This window comes from Oncorhynchus masou, chromosome 13 (genome assembly GCF_036934945.1).
Source record: "Oncorhynchus masou masou isolate Uvic2021 chromosome 13, UVic_Omas_1.1, whole genome shotgun sequence".
Lineage (NCBI taxonomy): Eukaryota > Metazoa > Chordata > Actinopteri > Salmoniformes > Salmonidae > Oncorhynchus > Oncorhynchus masou.
Window position 1 is genome coordinate 48,070,750 of NC_088224.1, and position 19,390 is coordinate 48,090,139.

General features: G+C 39.9%; 1 protein-coding gene across 1 annotated transcript in view; it reads right to left on the minus strand.

The window, feature by feature from the left end:
- Positions 1-4,438: 4,438 nt before the first annotated feature.
- ostn (osteocrin) overlaps positions 4,439-19,390 on the minus strand; it is a 45,602-nt gene continuing 30,650 nt past the window's right edge. Inside the window, exons 2-5 of the mRNA XM_064982676.1 lie at positions 10,038-10,136; positions 6,936-7,156; positions 5,271-5,391; positions 4,439-4,846 (exon numbers count right to left, since the gene is read on the minus strand). Of these exons, the coding sequence (XP_064838748.1) occupies positions 5,307-5,391; positions 6,936-7,156; positions 10,038-10,136 (405 nt within the window). The 3' untranslated portion in view covers positions 4,439-4,846; positions 5,271-5,306. The remainder of the gene's footprint in view (positions 4,847-5,270; positions 5,392-6,935; positions 7,157-10,037; positions 10,137-19,390) is intronic.

A 19,390-nucleotide genomic window follows, 5' to 3' on the forward strand; every position in this document is an offset into this window, starting at 1 on the left:
GGGTTCTGCCGACTATTTGTGGCTCAGTTGGTTAAGTGACTATTTCTCACTCCGGAGACCCGGGTTCGTAACCGGGTCCTGACAAGATGTGTGTATGACTGCAACAATATGCATATTCTAAACACTGAATTATTATTACAATCTACACATGTGCATGGACAAAATAAACCAGAAATAGTGAAAAATTACTGTGATGTTGCTTGCACAATCTTTTTTGCCATGTTGATAAAATGTCAAAAACATTTGTAAATGCAAAATACTACATTTTTTAAGGCGGTGATAACCCTTTATGGTGTATTTATTCTATTTAACATGTGTTCAAAAGCACTACTCTGTGTCTGCTCCACCCACACACAAACATAGGAGACTTTTCAACCTATGAGACAACAATCTTCGTCTCAGTCCATTGAGCAAAATAAATTAAATACTCATTTTGAAAATCTTTATGAGAGATATGGACAAATACCAGGCTTCTATCAGTCTTCAAGCTTAGTCACTCCAGAAGCGTGTTTTTTTTAGGAATTGTGCCTTGGACAACACCCTCTGCCCATCCAGATTCAGAAGAATATTCTGTATGACTTCAAAAGTGCATTTGAGCTCTTGTGGGTAGCTTAGATTCAAACAGTATATCAGTCCAAATAACAGAGCACAAGCCATCACAATGTTCCCCAAACCACTGAGGACCTCCAATCAGGACACCGATGTCTTCTGGTCATCTCCAGGCTCCGCACCCTCCTTCTGTGTGACATACACTCGCGTCAGAGTTTGCTCCATGTTGGACTCAAGGTCTGTGTTCTGTGGAGTGAAATATGACACATTTTCTGAGTCTAGACAAATTTGGCAAGAGCCTGGAGGCAAGACAAAGTTAAATATGTGGATTGCTGATCATAAAATTGTTAATTGTAAAACAAACATCTGAAATTTTAGGAAGAGAAGTAGAAATTAAGTCATACAGTTGGAGATGTACAGAAGAAATACAAATGCATACATTACAAAAATAGTACAAAGTGAAATCTAAGGTTGGACATCCTAGAGAGCACTGAAAGCATTCATTGGAGAACTACGGAAGGAAGTAACACCTAGTGTATGTAACTCACTATATATTCCTTCAGAAATTTCTCATGGTCTTCGTTCAGGTTGGTGCACAAGGACTTGAGGGCACATGCTCGTCTTGTATGTATGGTGTCATCCTGAGGACAAAAGGGAGCCCATTCTGACAATATTCAGCATTTTAGGCAGCAGTTTGAAAAAATAACTTTGCAGTCTTGATAGCAAACTGCAATTTTTGCAAATTTTTTTACCATGGTTATTGTGTCTTAGACAATACTTTGGTCTCAGGAGCCCAAAAGGCAAGTACTCAACATCTATACAAGATCTCAACCAAATCAGACATGAAATGAGGCAACCACACACACACACACACACACACACACACACACACACATACACGGTGGCTTTTCACTCTGACCAAAAATGTCACCATGTGATTTTACCAAAAAGAAAAATATTTCACTAACCTTTTGAAAATCTTCATCAGATGACAGTAATAGGACATGTTACACAGTACATTTATGTTTTTTTCAATAATATGCAATTTATATCCATAAATCTCTGTTTACATTGAGCCATGTTCAAAAAATGCTACAGAAATGTCCGGAGAAATTATAAATAGCTCCGCCAGATAACGCCAGATAACAGCAATATACATCATAACCTTTGACTAAATATACATGTTCTACATATAGTTAGAAAGATACACTGCTTCTTAATGCAACCGCTGTGTTACATTTATTTTTAACGTTACAGAATTCGTTCACTAGGCAATATTCTGAGGCGGCGCTCAGACATATGCAATATTTCTCTGTCAACAGAAATACAAAATTACAACATAAATATTCCCTTACCTTTGATGGTATTCAATCAGAATGTAGTGGAAGGAGTCATACTTACCTAATATAACATTTGGTTTCAGTTCGTGTGTCTTTGTATTAGCATATGCTAACAGCTTCAGGTGAAATGCACCAAAAAGGACTTCTGATCACGAACAGTTGCGCATCAAAACTTCAAAATTACATATTATATGTTGACTAAACTGGTCAAACTAAGTGCAGAATCAAGCTTTAGGATGTTATTAACGTACAAAACAATTGGCGATTCAAACAAAAGAACACAACTCTCCTCAGACGATGTGGAAAAAAGAGTGCCGTGTCTTCAATTGCGCCCTGACGTGCAGCTAAATTCTCGTGACACTTCAGTATTTTGCCCGCCAACCGGTCAAAGCTCGAGGGATTTTCTTCATTACGCGCCCCATTGAAAGAACACAGCACTGATCCCAGATCCGTAGCTGGTTGGGAAGGGTGGGGGCGATGACGTCAAAGTTGGGGTAACTTTCCTGATGAGAGAGAGAGTTTGGGAGAATGGCTGCCCTGTGAGTTCTGCTTTACATACAGACATAATTCGAACGGTTTTAGAAGCTTTAGAGTGTTTTCTATTCAATAATAATTATTATATGCATATATTAGCAATTTTGGATAGATTTCTTTTCTGTTTACTATGGGCACGCAATTCCTCCAAAGGGGCAGTATTGTGCATAGCCTTAACTAGGTAAAACAAGGTTTTAGGCTTGTTTTTTTATTATTAAAAAGTATTTGTAGCCTTTCCAAGTTGAGCACCAGGGCAAAAGTAGTCTTTTTGCATGCGTGAACGTGGGTGCGCTCTTCGTTCTTTTCCTTTGCTATTGAACATAGTAATCTCCGTCTGAAATATTATTGTTTATTTAGATATTAGACAACCTGAGGATTAATGAAAAACATTGTTTGACTCGTTTGGACGAACTTTGCTCGTGAATTTTTGGAATCCTTTGTATGCATGTTGAAGTACTGGATTATTGGATTCAATGGCGCTAACTAAACAGTGTTTTTGGGATATAAAGGAGAACTTTATCGAACAAAACATCCATTCATTGTGTAGCTGGGACCCTTGGAATTGCAAATAGAGGAAGATCTTCAAAAGTAAGTTATTTATTTTATCGCTATTTGTTATTTCGTCACGCCTGTGCTGGTTTGGAAAATATGCTAATGTGAGGCGCTGTCCTCAGACAATTGAATGCTATGCTTTCACCATAAAGCCTTTTTGAAATCTGACAACACAGTTCGATGACCAAGATTCTAAGCTAAAGAATCATGCATGACACATGAATGCTTAATATTACGATTTTGTATTTTGAATTTGGCGAGCTCCGATTTCTCCCAGATGTTGTCGAATTTGATCCTGCTAGCGGGATCTCCGCACTAAGAGGATATAGCACGCACAATCGATTTTGAATTTCCTCTCATTCAATTGGCAAACAAAGGAATCTGTTAAAATCTCAAACTAAACGTTGTTTGAACGAGTCAAATCATGTTCGAATCTATTCCTTCGACATCCTAGAAGGCAACAAGGCTTCACTATTTCATTAGGGGTGTATCCTATAGGACACCATATTTGGTCAGATAGCAACGCCTTCATAGCACGCCAATGACGTGGGCGGCCATCTCCCGAACGACTATCTTTTTCAAATAAGCACCAATTGGTGTCAAACAAAGCTAGCTAGCCATTGAGCTGGGCTTCACGGGAGTATCCGGAAACCATATATATGTCATAAAATGTCATTTCTAACCTTGTACAACAGCATGTCTCCTCACAAAAATAAGAAATATTCAGAGTTATGAAGTTATGAAAACTGGTTATTTTGTAAATGTTGAACTTATAATATGGCTACTAATACTTGGAAAGTAAAATCAAAGTCCAAGTATACAGATTTGACAATAGTCTTGCAGAAAAATGGAATGCGAATGTCTGCTTCACAATTTGCTCAAATGTCCCTGGGGACTTCACACTAAAAGTCTTGTTGTCCACTCATTTTGAAGTTATCCATCTGACACTTTGCACATTATCAGCTGCCATCTTGTGGACACTTTCGGGAATTAAAATGGCTACAGAGTAATGGCTACAACTATGACATTTCTCTTGCATTTCAAAGATTGCGGTTGATATAGACCGGTTTATTTTTTCTTTGTATTTTCTTCTACCAGATCTATTGTGTTATATTCTCCTACATTAAATTCACATTTCCACAAACTTCAAAGTGTTTCCTTTCAAATGGTACCAAGAATATGCATATCCTTGTTTCTGGGTCTGAGCAACAGACAGATAGATTTGGGTATGTCATTTAGGCAAAAATTGAAAAAATGGAGGGGGTGGAGACAATTAACGAGGACAGGTGAAACTGATCAGGGTGTGACAGTCAATGTGCTTTCAACATTGTGAATTCAAATATAATCAATTTAACTTTACTCTGTCTTCTTAAGTATGTGTGTAAACTGTACTGTCAGAAATGAGCAATCACAGTACCAACGCAAAGTTGTACCAATACATAAAAGTAAAACACTTGAGTCAGTTGTTGTCTTATAATCAGTTTTTAATGTCAAGGCCATTGCCACACAGTCAGCCTTCAGTCAAAGTGAACAGACAGACCATGTGTGCATGTACTACAAACGAGCAAAAAAGGCAAGAGTGCCCACAGGCATTATGGGTAAATAAGTGTGTTGCTATGTTAGTGATGTGCTTTTTAGGACGTTGCCACACTGTATCCCCCCACAGTATCATCACTGAGGACGGGGAAAGGAAGTGGGGAGGAAGGGGGGGGGGTATTTTACTTCACATCAGAACTTTAACGAGGAAGTGATTTGTGCCATGGTGTACGTATGTAGGGTGATGGGGTGAGATGGGGGTTGGTAGGGCAAGAGGAGTTGTCGTGGGGTGTTGATGTGCTTTCCAATGCATCTTCTACCTGTGGTAGAATCCCCTGTGGAAAATTGAGAAAATAGACACAGATTACATTGAGTGGTCTTCAATGTCATCTCTTCAAAAAATTGTTGTTAGAATAAGTTATATCTGGTCTGATCCACTGTAGAGTTACTGTATTTGTAGCTACGCTATGTATAAGAATGGACATGTTTTTCCTGACCCTGTGACCTGCTTTTCCTTATTGCCCATTATTAGGGCCCAAATGTGTTCCTGGTCAAGTCACAGGACCCTATGTTATAAGTCATTCATATTACACTGTTGTGTACAGTATATAATGGTGTGCGGTAAAACTGGGTCTTGTTCATTAGGCACTAAACGGAAGGAAATAGATTGAAACAAAGAGGGACTACCAAGACTTGTCCATTAAGAAACCCTATTTTTTCTGTTGCAATACGTTTTAAAACTGTTGGCTTGTCCTTTACCTGTCCAAGTAAGGGGATGGGTGGATGGGGGGGGGTCTACCCTCGGCTGCTAGGTAGATGGCCCACTCCGATCCGGTCGATAGGGACACTCACTCGCCTCCGTGGCAGTTCAACAACTTTCCTGTTGGGGGATATAAACCGTCACCATTTACCTTTCACTTATCCTATGGGCCTGGTGTTTCCCAGATACAGGTGAACTTATCATAGTCCTGGACTAAAAAGCTCTTTGAATGGAGAATCTCCATTGAGAATGCTTTTCAGTCCTGGAATAAACATCCTCTGTGGAAAACTGTCTGTATGTGTAACAGCCTAATCCTGGTGGTTATTTCAAATATGAATATTCCGTTTAGAACATGATTTAAATGTATCGTCAATCGAATTTAAATAAACTTCCAAATTGAAAATGGATTTCAAATAAGTTTAATTTGTATTTACTGAATCAAACTCTTGACAAAAACATTGAATACATTGCATTGCATGACCTGGTAAATAAAAAATAAAAAAGGAAAAACTCATTTGTGGTGAAACTGAAGCCAAATTTTCACATTGAGTGGACAATGACATTCTTTCTAATTCTAATTGAATAATTTAATGCATATGAAAGTGTTGTTTCCCTTTGGCATTTAGACTGCCATGCACTGAAATAGGAAGGTTGCTGTCCATTCTGTCCAGGGGTGTAATATCAGTTGTCATAATGCAACCTGTTTCCTCTGTTACGACAACGGCCGTCATCTGACATGGTGGTCTTATAACACCGTCATGTTCATGTCACAGTGAAATGTCAAATAAAGTGGAACTCACTAATACAATATATGCATTTTCAACAAATGTTTTATTTGTAAATGTCCAGGATGTAAACCTTTCACAGGTCTCAACATTTCTCATCGGTACAACTATGACTAAGGCACCATGTCCATACAAATCAAATCAAACCTTATTTTAAATGCATGAAGCTCTGATAATTCATCATGACTTGGCACTAAATCTCACACAGTTCATTCGCTTGGAAGAAACAGCAAAGCCTTTATTCTACGATGCACTTGCCAATCAAAAGCCTGTTTTGATCTTCAACCAATCAAATCTGCCTGTGTGTAAGCTACAACCAATTAAAGCGGCCACTGTTTTGACCCTCGTCCAATCGAAATGGCCAGTGTTTGGGCTATGGTAGAAAGATAAGATATGAAATATATAATATTGTTAAGTAATAAGTTTGAGAGAGAAGAGTTGGACTATTTACATTGACACCCCTCCGTCTCCATTTGTTTTGTACACTGCTGCTACTCGCTGTTTATCATCTGTGCATAACTTCACCACTACCTACATGTACAAATTACCACAACTAACCTGTACCCCAGCACACTGACTATCGGTACCCCCTGTATATAGCCTCGTTATTGTGTTAATTTTTTTTTCTGTAGTTTATTTGGTAAATATTTTCTTAACTCTTCTTGAACTGCACTGTTGGTTAAGGGCTTGTAAGCATTTCACGTTAAGGTCCACACTTGTTACAAATAAAATTATATTCTGTGTCCCGGGAAACTGCCCCTTTAACTATACGTGTGTAGGTCTATTTGTGTATGTGCGTCAGGGTGGAGTACGGAAGTGCTTTACTGATGTCTTAATAAATAGCATCAAAAGTAGTCTCTCTAAGTGGTTAGTACCTACCTCTGCTTGGAGCCCTTAGGGTCCATGGTGCTGATGGAGAGGCGGTCCAGTGGAGTGTTGGACCCTGGGAAGCTCCTCTTCATCTTGGTTTCGATGACATCATTCTCCAGGCGGTCCAGGTGGTCAAGTAGTAGTAACTTGGCCGTCAAAGCCCCTGCTGCCTTTTGCTCACTGGACCGGGCCTGCAGGCCTGACTCCTCCAGAACCACCGGGTCCAGGTACTACAACAACAGCAATAGGAAAACACAGAAAGTCAATAAGAACTTCTAACACTAGGTTGGAAGTAAAGAATGGGATAACATATTGAGGTCTAAAATAACCTTTACCACAAGGTCAAAGTGGATGGTTAATCAAGATAATGCGCTCATTAGCGTTAGCTGTCACACAAAATGTTTTTGCTTTGTGGTATACAAAAGATTTTGGCAATAAGGCCCTTTATTTACTTCCCCAGAGTCAGATGAACTTATGGATACCATTTTTGTGACAGACAGACAGACAGACAGACAGACAGACAGACAGACAGACAGACAGACAGACAGACAGACCGTCCCCTGTGTCCCCCCTCCCTTGTCCCTCTGACGTGACTGTTGTTTCTGCCTCTCCTGGGAACAGCGCTGTGTGGTATTTATAGCTCAGCCAAGCAGCGCCACAGAAGCGATGACAGACCGTCATCTCGCCATTTCGTTCCACATAATCAGATTGGGGAGAGAAAATGTTCTGACCATCCCGATGAGAGACAGAATAACACAGCCACCACCGTCCGTGGCCGTGCAGATACAGTACCTTCCCCAACTCTTCTGCCTGGACCTCCCTCACTCTGCGTGCATGCGTGTCCTCAATCACTAACTCACTCACTTACTAACAGCCCTTACTCAGCTGGATCCAGGTTGCTCGTTTGCACCTTCCCCTTGGCCCTAACCCTACACCCTTCACCCTTCATTGTTTGTAGATCGGAAGGGTCTAGATAGTTATAAGCAGTGTAATGATGGAGCTTCCACCATATTACTTCCACCTTACAGATCTGCAAACAACGAAGATCAAGGACTAAGGGGAATGTGGACGCTCCTCCCCTCAGCCAGTTTACTATCCTGGGGTGGGAACGAGGACTACACCACAATTGGTTTCGGATTTGCCTTCTTTCAAATACGTTGAGAGTTTACTTAAGCTTGCATGCCAGATTAACTTAGTTTGCACTTTTGGGACTATTCCATACGTTTCATTGCCCCAAGCAAGCTCAATGAAGCACAGCTTGATACTATTTGAACACAAGTCTGGACCACACAGGTGTTAGGAGATTTCTATAATACTATTATATTATTACAGTGCCTTGCGAAAGTATTCGGCCCCCTTGAACTTTGCGACTTTTTGCCACATTTCAGGCTTCAAACATAAAGATATAAAACTGTATTTTTTGTGAAGAATCAACAACAAGTGGGACACAATCATGAAGCGGAACGACATTTATTGGATATTTCAAACTTTTTTAACAAATCAAAAACTGAAAAATTGGGCGTGCAAAATTATTCAGCCCCTTTACTTTCAGTGCAGCAAACTCTCTCCAGAAGTTCAGTGAGGATCTCTGAATGATCCAATGTTGACCTAAATGACTAATGATGATAAATGCAATCCACCTGTGTGTAATCAAGTCTCCGTATAAATGCACCTGCACTGTGATATTCTCAGAGGTCCGTTAAAAGCGCAGAGAGCATCATGAAGAACAAGGAACACACCAGGCAGGTCCGAGATACTGTTGTGAAGAAGTTTAAAGCTGTATTTGGATACAAAAAGATTTCCCAAGCTTTAAACATCCCAAGGAGCACTGTGCAAGCGATAATATTGAAATGGAAGGAGTATCAGACCACTGCAAATCTACCAAGACCTGGCCGTCCCTCTAAACTTTCAGCTCATACGAGGAGAAGACTGATCAGAGATGCAGCCAAGAGGCCCATGATCACTCTGGATGAACTGCAGAGATCTACAGCTGAGGTGGGAGACTCTGTCCATAGGACAACAATCAGCCGTATATTGCACAAATCTGGCCTTTATGGAAGAGTGGCAAGAAGAAAGCCATTTCTTAAAGATATCCATAAAAAGTGTCGTTTAAAGTTTGCCACAAGCCACCTGGGAGACACACCAAACATGTGGAAGAAGGTGCTCTGGTCAGATGAAACCAAAATTGAACTTTTTGGCAACAATGCAAAACGTTATGTTTGGCGTAAAAGCAACACAGCTCATAACCCTGAACACACCATACCCACTGTCAAACATGGTGGTGGCAGAATCATGGTTTGGGCCTGCTTTTCTTCAGCAGGGACAGAGAAGATGGTTAAAATTGGTGGGAAGATGGATGGAGCCAAATACAGGACCATTCTGGAAGAAAACCTGATGGAGTCTGCAAAAGACATGAGACTGGGACGGAGATTTGTCTTCCAACAAGACAATGATCCAAAACATAAAGCAAAATCTACAATGGAATGGATCAAAAATAAACATATCCAGGTGTTAGAATGGCCAAGTCAAAGTCCAGACCTGAATCCAATCGAGAATCTGTGGAAAGAACTGAAATATGCTGTTCACAAATGCTCTCCATCCAACCTCACTGAGCTCGAGCTGTTTTGCAAGGAGGAATGGGAAAAAATGTCAGTCTCTCGATGTTCAAAACTGATAGAGACATACCCCAAGCGACTTACAGCTGTAATCGCAGCAAAAGGTGGCGCTACAAAGTATTAACTTAAGGGGGCTGAATAATTTTGCACGGCCAATTTTTCAGTTTTTGATTTGTTAAAAAAGTTTGAAATATCCAATAAATATCGTTCCACTTCATGATTGTGTCCCACTTGTTGTTGATTCTTCACAAAAAAATACAGTTTTATATCTTTATGTTTGAAGCCTGAAATGTGACAAAAGGTCGCAAGGTTCATGGGGGCCGAATACTTTCGCAAGGCACTGTATGTTCAGGGCCAGGGGTTCTTCCTGGTCAGGTCACTTGGCACTAGTTATACAGCAGTTACTGATACATGGAACTCATATGTGACCAGGTGAACCCATACACACACACACACACACACACACACACACACACACATACTATCCTGATCTCACCTCTGGGCTCTCCTGGGTGAGGCGAAGGCTGTCTACGCTGCAGTGGAACAGAGTCACCGTCAGGAGATACGAGAGAAGCACACAACCACACCCCAGCATCTGAAACACACACACACAGATCAGGATCAGACATACACATCTGTACTTTACAGTGTACAGAACATGAAATCAAAGCTATAACGTTGTAACATATTCACGAGTAACAATAATAGTTGTCACATACAATACACACTTTATACAAATTTAAGCAGTTTAACCCATACATAGTTCTCACTTTGTTTTTTTATCACTTTGGTGCAATTTTCAAAGGTATGTGGTACCTTTTTACAAATCTTAGTACAAATCTCAAAACCGATCATCAAACACGAAGTTGCTTCAAAACTTATTTCAAAACAAACAAAAAGTCAGTCACTTTTTCACCAAACTTAATCAGTGTTCCATTTAGAAATACATGTTTCACATTGCAATACATCTTCATATAAAGTAATTGCCTTTCACAAGGCAATGCTCACGTTACTTTTGATATGATTCTTTTTTTTGTTAAAACACATTGTAGTATTACTTAATCCGACTGCTCTTAATTGATGATCACTGAATCGTTTGGTAAACCTATAGATTTGACATGTAAACTAATTTGTCTACTACAGATTTTGAGAACTACATATTGAAAATGTAAGTCTGTAAAGTAGAAACCTGAAAAGTACGATATACAGTACCAATCAAGAGCTTGGACACACCTACTCATTCAAGGGTTTTGCTTTATTTTTACTATTTTATACATTGTAGAATAAAAGTGAAGACATCAAAACAATAAAATAACACATATGGGATCATCTATCATCAATGAAAATATATTTGAGATTTGAGATTCCTCAAATAGCCTTGATGACAATCATAGACCCCTGTGACGTGTGCGCTGGGAGTCAGGAAGCAAGTTCAGGGAGTGAATAATTTAGTAAATGAACTAAACATGATACAAAACAAGAACCAAGAACAACATACAGGCATGAAACTGAAACAGAAACAATAACACCTGGGGAAGGAACCAAAGGGAGTGACATACATAGGGAAGATAATCAGGGAGGTGATGGAGTCCAGGTGAGTCTGACACGGTGGTGCACTTAATGATGGTGACAGGTGTACGCCATAACGAGCAGCCTGGAGACCTAGAGCGCCGGCGAGGGAGTATACGTGAAAACTCTGCCAAATTCACACATGGAGAGATCATCCGTTCACCTACTCTGTATCTCACAAAGCACAGCAAATCGAACCAAAAATCTCAAATAAAAAAAATAATCTCAAATTGCAGCCCAAATAAAAGCTTCACAGGTAAAATAACAGGCACATCTCAACAACAACTGTTCAGAGGAGACTGCGTGAATCAGACCAAAGGACAGATTTCTACCGGTGTAATGTCTTTTGCTCGTGTTTCTTGCCAAGAGTGTGCAAATCTGTCATCAAGGCAAAGGGTGGCTATTTTGAAGAAACTCAAATATAACATATATTTTGATTTGTTTAACACTTTTCTGGTCACTACATGATTCCACGTGTTTTATTTCATAGTTTTGATGAAACTAGTAAAATAAAGAAAAACCCCTGAATGAGTAGGTGTGTCCAAACTTTTGACTGGTACTGTATACACAAATGTACAGTACTACAATGATGAGATTTTTTAAAATCTGATATTGACAAGATCCAATGTACTCTAACAAATAAAATCAATGTTTATTGGTCACATGAAACGGATTAGCAGATGTTACAGCAGGTGCAGCGAAATGCTTGTGTTTCCAGCTCCTACAGCGCAGTAATACAATATCAGTACAATGCAATACCAATACACAAATAATTCAGAAAGCCCAAAACAAGCAAGTAATGCATACCCTGTACAGTAAACATGTATCCAAAATCTTATGAACTGAATCACATACAAGACCACTACAATAAATAAGTACAATACAATACTGTAATATACACCAGGGTTCCCGAAGTGGCGGCCTGCAGGCCAAATGGGGTTTTATTTGGCCTCCCAAGTACAAAAAAAGTATATGTTTTTTTGTTGGATATTCAGCACTGTAAAAAACACCAGGAAATGTTGTGATGGGGGGGTTCCTCTCTAGGTTTCTTCCTAGGTTCTGGCCTTTCTAGGGAGTGTTTCCTAGCCCCCGTGCTTCCACACCTGCATTGCTTGCTGTTTGGGGTTTTAGGCTGGGTTTCTGTACAGCACTTTGAGATATCAGCTGATGTAAGAACGGCTTTATAAATACATTTGATTTGCTTTGATTTGAAATCAGCTCCAAGTGATTTTAATTTTGAAAATCTGTTCTCACACATAGAGTGACGTGATTATATATAAATGTAAGCACAGTTTGAAATCATTATGTTTTCGTCAAATATTATTTCTGTTTGTGCTTCTTGCGATCAATTTGAAGTCCACAAATGATTTGCAATTATGTTCCGGCCCGCCCAACCATTCATAGTTGATGATCCCTGCAATACACGATTACAATATAGGTGGAAAATTAGCTTTACCACCCTCCTTCAGACCATGGATGAGGCATGCAATGATTTCAATCCAGGTGCATAAACAATGAGGACATTTACTGTGACTTCGATGAGAACCTGTGGCCAAATGCTCAAGACAGACTTGATGCCAACTGGTGCCTGCTAAAAATAGTTTAGTTCATTTCTTTAATTTGATTACATTGGAAAGATGTTTTCAATAATCCCACGTTTGATCAAGGGATATAAATTATGGACATTTAATGATCAGTCAATTTTAATGGGTAGTGCAATTTGTATTGCCAATGTGAAAACAGAGTAGTGCACTGTAATTTATAGTACCGTATCATATCACATTCAAAGGGCAATTTTGAAACATGTATCTTACATGTTTTGCTATTGGATTAAGTGCTTGTTAAATAACAATTGTATTTTGGTGATTAAACCAATGTAGTTATTACATTTCATTGTTAACTTATATTTTAGATCAATTGTTGTGTGGTGAAATATGTCAGCAAACAAAATTAATGCACAATGAAAGGTTTTGAATGTAAGACTGACTATATTACAGGTGTTACCAGTTTGGAGTTTTGTACTAAGTTTAAAAAATGTCCCACATACTTGTGAAAATAGTACCAAAGCGATACTAACACATTCACACACCAATTACGAAGTCAGTAGTGTTTCTGTGTGTGTGTGTGTGTGTGTGTGTGTGTGTGTGCATACGTGCGTGTGTGTACTGTCTGTGTGTACCCCTCTCCAAGATGTCAGACGCAGAAACACTGGCCGTTTTGGGTTACTGCGATATAGAGCTTGGTATTTACCTTTACGCAGCCTCCATCTGTGAAAATACTGGGAGCTCGGCATGGCTCGCCGCCCTGAATGTGAGAATGGGGTGGATGTGGACCCGGACACACCTCATCCCTTCCCTTTACACAAACACATGACCACAGGATGTAACAGCCAACCCCAGTCTCCCCTAACCCTAGCCTGGATCAGTGACCGGGCTAGTCCCTCAGCTGACTCTACTGTGGAAAGAAGGACATCTTGTTGGGACTATAGGGGAGAGTGGGGACACAAGAAACAAGGGACCTCTGTAACAGGGTATGTACAAATAATCCCTGTTCTCCCCTAGTTCCCTATGGGTGACTTAGTTCCATATAGACATGCCTACTGTCTGTCTGTGTCTCACCTATCCTGTATCACTGATATCTTAAGCTATTGGATAACACAGGGGTGGTGTCTCCTGGGACTTACATGGAGGTGGTTCCATCATCGGCCTGTTTGGTTTATCCTGCCCCCTTCTGATTACTATGTGTAATAACACCAGAACCATGATCATGCCACGACAATGCATTTGTGCTCCTGTTGTGAATTTCAGAATAGTTGTACATACGTACCAGGTTCCGGTGTCAATTTTATCTTAATTAAGTCAATTCAAGAACTGAAATTCCTATTGTAAATATGAAGATCATTTTTAATTAGAATTGGAATTTCAGTTTACTTTGTGAATGGACTGACTTCAGATAGAACTGACCAGAGCCTGATACTGAAGTTGTTTTAATAGTCGCTTATCTGTTATCATTTCATACTTCAAACTCTCACTAGAACACTTATTTGGCCATGTCCAATTACCCGTACTTGCGTTCAGAGCCATTCCTAGCCTTTTGGGGGCCCAAAGCGAGATTTCCTTGGTAAATTCCTGCAATTCTACAGATTAACCCGCTATGCGCAGAGAAAATGTTGTCCTCCGCTTTCTCTCTGTTTGATGCACTGGTGTGTGACTCGGCTGTGTGTTGCTTGTGTATTTGCCATTTCACTGGCTATGCTTGTTTTAGGAGGTGATTTGTGGGCTGTATTTGTGAACTCACTGTAGCCAAAAGCACACTTTAAGAAAATTCCTGTCAAGAAGAGAGAGACGTAAGCCCAGCTAGGCAAGCTAGCCTAGCTAGCCTGTAGTTAAAAATGCAGGTCACTAACTAATGTTTTCAACGCTGCAGGAGCTGTGTTTATTTTGCTCTATTCTGGGACAATGTGGACCGTCTTGACATTCAATGTAGCAAATGTTTGCCTGCAGAGTACTACAGGGGCGAAGTGGCTACTCTTAGCAAACAAGTAGCGAACTAACACATGCTACTGGTGAATGCATTCCCACCTACTTTCTCTGTCTCTTCTACTCAAGTATCTGGATGCCGCTCTGAGCTGGGGGGGAGTGTATGTGTTTTTATTAGGGATCCCCATTAGCTATTGCCAAGGCAGCAGCTACTATTCCTGGGGTCCAAACACATTAAGGCACTTACATTTCATATAAAACAGAATGTAAAATAGTACATCATATCATGTATGAAGCTACAAGCTTGGCAGACCTGTATTTGGGGAGTTTCTTCCCATTTTTCGTCAGGTTGGATGAGGAGCGTTGCTGCAAAGCTATTTCCAGGTCTCTCCAGAGATGTTTGATTGGGTTCAAGTCCAGGCTCTGGCTGGGCCGCTCAAGGAAATTCAGAGACTTGTCCCGAAGCCACTCCTGCGTTGTCTTGGCTGTGTGTTTAGGGTCATTGTCCTGTTGAAAGGTCAACCTTCGCCCCAGTCTGAGGTCCTGAGTGCTCTGGAGCAGGCTTTCATCAAAGATCTCTCTGTACTTTGCTCCGTTCATCTTTTCCTCGATCCAGGCTAGTCTCCCAGACCCTGCCGCGGAAAAACATCCCCACAGCATATTGCTGCCATCAACATGCTTCACCGCAGGGATGGTGCCAGGTTTCCTCCAGACGTGACGCTTTACATTCAGGCCAAAGAGTTCAATCTTGGTTTCATCAGACCATAGAATCTTGCTTCTCATTGTCTGAGAGTCTTTAGGTGCCTTTTGGCAAACTCCAAGCGGGCTGTCATGTGACTTTTACTGAGAAGTGACTTCCATCTGGTCACTCTACCATGAAGGCCTCATTGGTGGAGTGCTGCAGAGATGGTTAGAGACCCTCTGGAAGGTTCTCCCATCTAAACAGAAGAACTCTGGAGCTCTGTCAGAGTGACCATCGGGTTCTTGGTCACCTCCCTGACCAAGGCCTAACTCCCCCGATTGCTCAGTGTGGCTGGGCAGACAGCTCTAGGGAGAGTCTTGGTGGTTCCAAACTTCTTCCATTTAAGAATCATGGAGGCCACTATGTTCTCGGGGATTTTCAGTGCTACAGAACATTATTGTTACCTTTTCCCTGATCTGTGCCTCGACACAATCCTGTCTTGGAGCTCTACGGACAATTCCTTCGACCTCATGGCTTGGTTTTTGCTTTGAAGTGCTATGTCAACTGTGGGACCTTATATAGACAGGTGTGTGCTTTTCCAAGTCATGTCAAATCAATTGAATTTACCACAGGTGGACTCCAGTCAAGTTGTAGAAACATCTCAAGGATGATCAATGGAAACAGGATGCACCTGATCTCAATTTCGAATCTCATAGCAAAGGGTCCGAAAACTTGTTTTATTTATTTATATATATATACTCAAAGTATTCAGACCTCCTCACATTTCCCACATTTTGTTACGTTACAGCCTTATTCTAAAATGTATTAAATATATTTTTCACCTCAATGTTTACCTCCACACCTACTTCACGGAATTCAAAAGTACAATTATTGTCTTTCATAATTTGATCAGATATACCTGGGATCTGTAGTGTCAGCGTTTGTTGCTGGCATGTCATACCTACATTTGTTTATCTTGCCAATGAAAAAGTAATTCAAGTAGTTGGCAATATCAATGGGTTTTGTGATGAATGAGCCATCTGATTCAATGAATGATGGAGCCACGCAGCCTTTTTACCAAAATGTAATTTAAGGCGCTCCAAAGCTTTTTACTATCAATCTTTATATAATTTATTTTAGTTTCATAGTATAGTTTATTTTTATTTAGTTTCGTAACAGGATTTCATAATTTGCAATACATTTGCCAATCATTTGGGTTGCCAGACTTATTTGCCATACCTTTTGCCTCATCCCTCTCAACCATACAATTGTTTTATTCCTCATCAATCCAAGGGGATTTAACAGTTTTTACAGTCATTTTCTTAATATGGGTGCGTATTAGTAACTGGAATAAGCAATTTCATAAATATGTCAATTGCAGCGTCTGGTTGCTCCTCATTACACACCACATACCAGCAAATAGTCCACTTATACTAAGTGGGGAAATAGGTATAACCAGTTACAATTGTAACGGCTTTGTCACACCCTGACCATAGTTTACTTTGTATGTTTCTATGTTTTGGTTGGTCAGGGTGTGATCTGAGTGGGCATTCTATGTTGGATGTCTTGTTTGTCTATTTCTATGTCTGGCCTGATATGGTTCTCAATCAGAGGCAGGTGTTAGTCATTGTCTCTGATTGGGAACCATATTTAGGTAGCCTGGGTTTCACTGTGTGTTGGTGGGTGATTGTTCCTGTCTCTGTGTTTTGCACCAGATAGGACTGTTTTAGGTTTTCGCACGTTTGTTGTTTTGTTAGTTTATTCGTGTACAGTTTTCTTTATTAAAGTACAATGAATAACAACCACGCTGCATTTTAGTCCGCCTCTCCTTCTACAGACGAAAGCCGTGACAGGCTTAGCAGATAATTAAAAAAGAAGATACATTTTTACCTGGCTAAAAGCTAAATAATATATCTAATGTTTACAGGAAACTCGTTTTACAAATATAGATGAGGTTTGGTGGAAAAAAGGACTGGAGTGAGAAATATATTTTTGTCTTGGGCAAAATAATCTCAAAAGGGGTTATTATACTAATTCATATACATTTTATCTGATTGTGCAAACTGAGCAAACAGATCCTCAAGGAAGATGGATTTTTTTAAATATTCTATATGGGTCAAAAACGGATTAATTAATCTACAGTATATGGGCTAAATAATGATAATCCACACTTCTTCCAAAATATGTATAATAATCTATTAAACTCACAAGCAACGAATTAATCTATTATTATGCTGGGAGATTACAATACGGTTTTAAGCACCTCAACAGATCGTAAAGGAAATCACACTACAAACTATAACCCTCAAGCACTTAAGGAGATCACGAAGATCATGGATACATTAGAACTAGAGGATATATTTAGGCTGAAAAAACCTGCCCAGCTGAGATATACATGGAGAAGGCCTACTGTCTGTTATTAGCTATGCATAGTCACTTTAATAAATCTACCTACATGTACATATTACCTCAATCAAGCTAGCCATCTTGATTACTTCCTAGTCTCATTCTTGCTGGCATCAAAAGTTTGAAAAAAAGTATTAATAGGAGACTGCGATTGGATCCCCATTTAATTGGCCACCATTTAACTCTTACAGAATTTCCATGTGGACGGGGATTGAAAGTTTAATCAAAGCCTATTGGATGATAATTTGTTCTTAACAAAGACAAAATAATTAATAATTGACTTTTGTCTGTACAACATAGGTACAGTAGATCCCCTTATTGTATGGGACACTTTTAAACATACTTTAAGAGGCCATTCAATACAATACTCATCATTAAAACAGTGTAGGTCCAAAGAGATGAGACTAATAGGAAATAGAGGAAGTAACAGTGCAGGTACAGTTGAAGTCGGATGTTTGCATACACTTAGGTTGGAGTCATTAAAACTCGTTTTTCAACCACTCCAAAAATGTCTTTTTAACAAACTATAGTTTTGGCAAGTCGGTTAGGACGTCCATTTTGTGCATGACACAATACATTTTTCCAACAATTGTTTACAGACAGATTATTTCACTTATCATTCACTGTATCACAATTTCAGTGGGTCAGAAGTTTACATGCATTAAGTTGACTGTGCCTTTAAACAGCTTGGAAAATTCCAGAAAATGATGTCATGGCTTTAGAAGCTTCTGATAGTCTAATTTACATAATTTGAGTCAATTGGAGGTGTACATGTGGATGTATTTCAAGGCCTACCTTCAAACTCAGTGCTTCTTTGCGTGACATCATGGGAAAATCTAAAGAAATAAGCCAAGACCTCAGAAAATAATTGGAGACCTCCACAAGTCTGGTTCATCCTTGGGAGCAGTTTCCAAACGCCTCAAGATACCACGTTCATCTGTACAAACAATCGTACACAAGTATAAACACCATGGGACCACGCAGCCATCATACCGCTCAGTAAGGAGACACGTTCTGTCTCCTAGAGATGAACGTACTTTGGTGCGAAAAGTGTGAATCAATTCCAGAACAACAGCAAATAACTCTGTGAAGATGCTGGAGGAAACAGGTACAAAACTATCTTTAGCCACAGTAAATGGAGTCCTATATCGACATAACCTGAAAGGCCGCTCAGCAAGGAAGAAGCCACTGCTCCAAAACTACCATAAAAAAAGAGAGGCTACAGTTTTGCAACTGCACATGAGGACAAAGATCGTACTTTTTGAAGAAATGTCCTCTGGTCTGATGAAATAAATATAGAACTGTTTGGCCATAATGACCATCGTTATGTTTGGAGGAAAAGGGGGAGGCTTGCAAGTCAAAGAACACCATCCCAACCATGAAGCAGCATCATGTTCTGGGGATTCTTTGCTGCAGGAGGTTCTAGTGCCCTTCACAAAATATGTGATATGTGGATATGTTGAAGCAACATCTCAAGACTTCAGGCAGGAAGTTAAAGCTTGGTTGCAAATGGGTCTTCCAAATGGACAATGATCTCAAGCATACTTCCGAAGTTGTGGCAAAATGGCTTAAGTTCAACAAAGTCAAAGTATTGGAGTGGCCATCACAAATCCCTGACCTCAATCCATTAGAAAATATGTGGGCAGAACTGAAAAAGCGTGTGCGAGCAAGGAGGCCTACAAACCTGACTCAGTTACACCAGCTCTGTCTGGA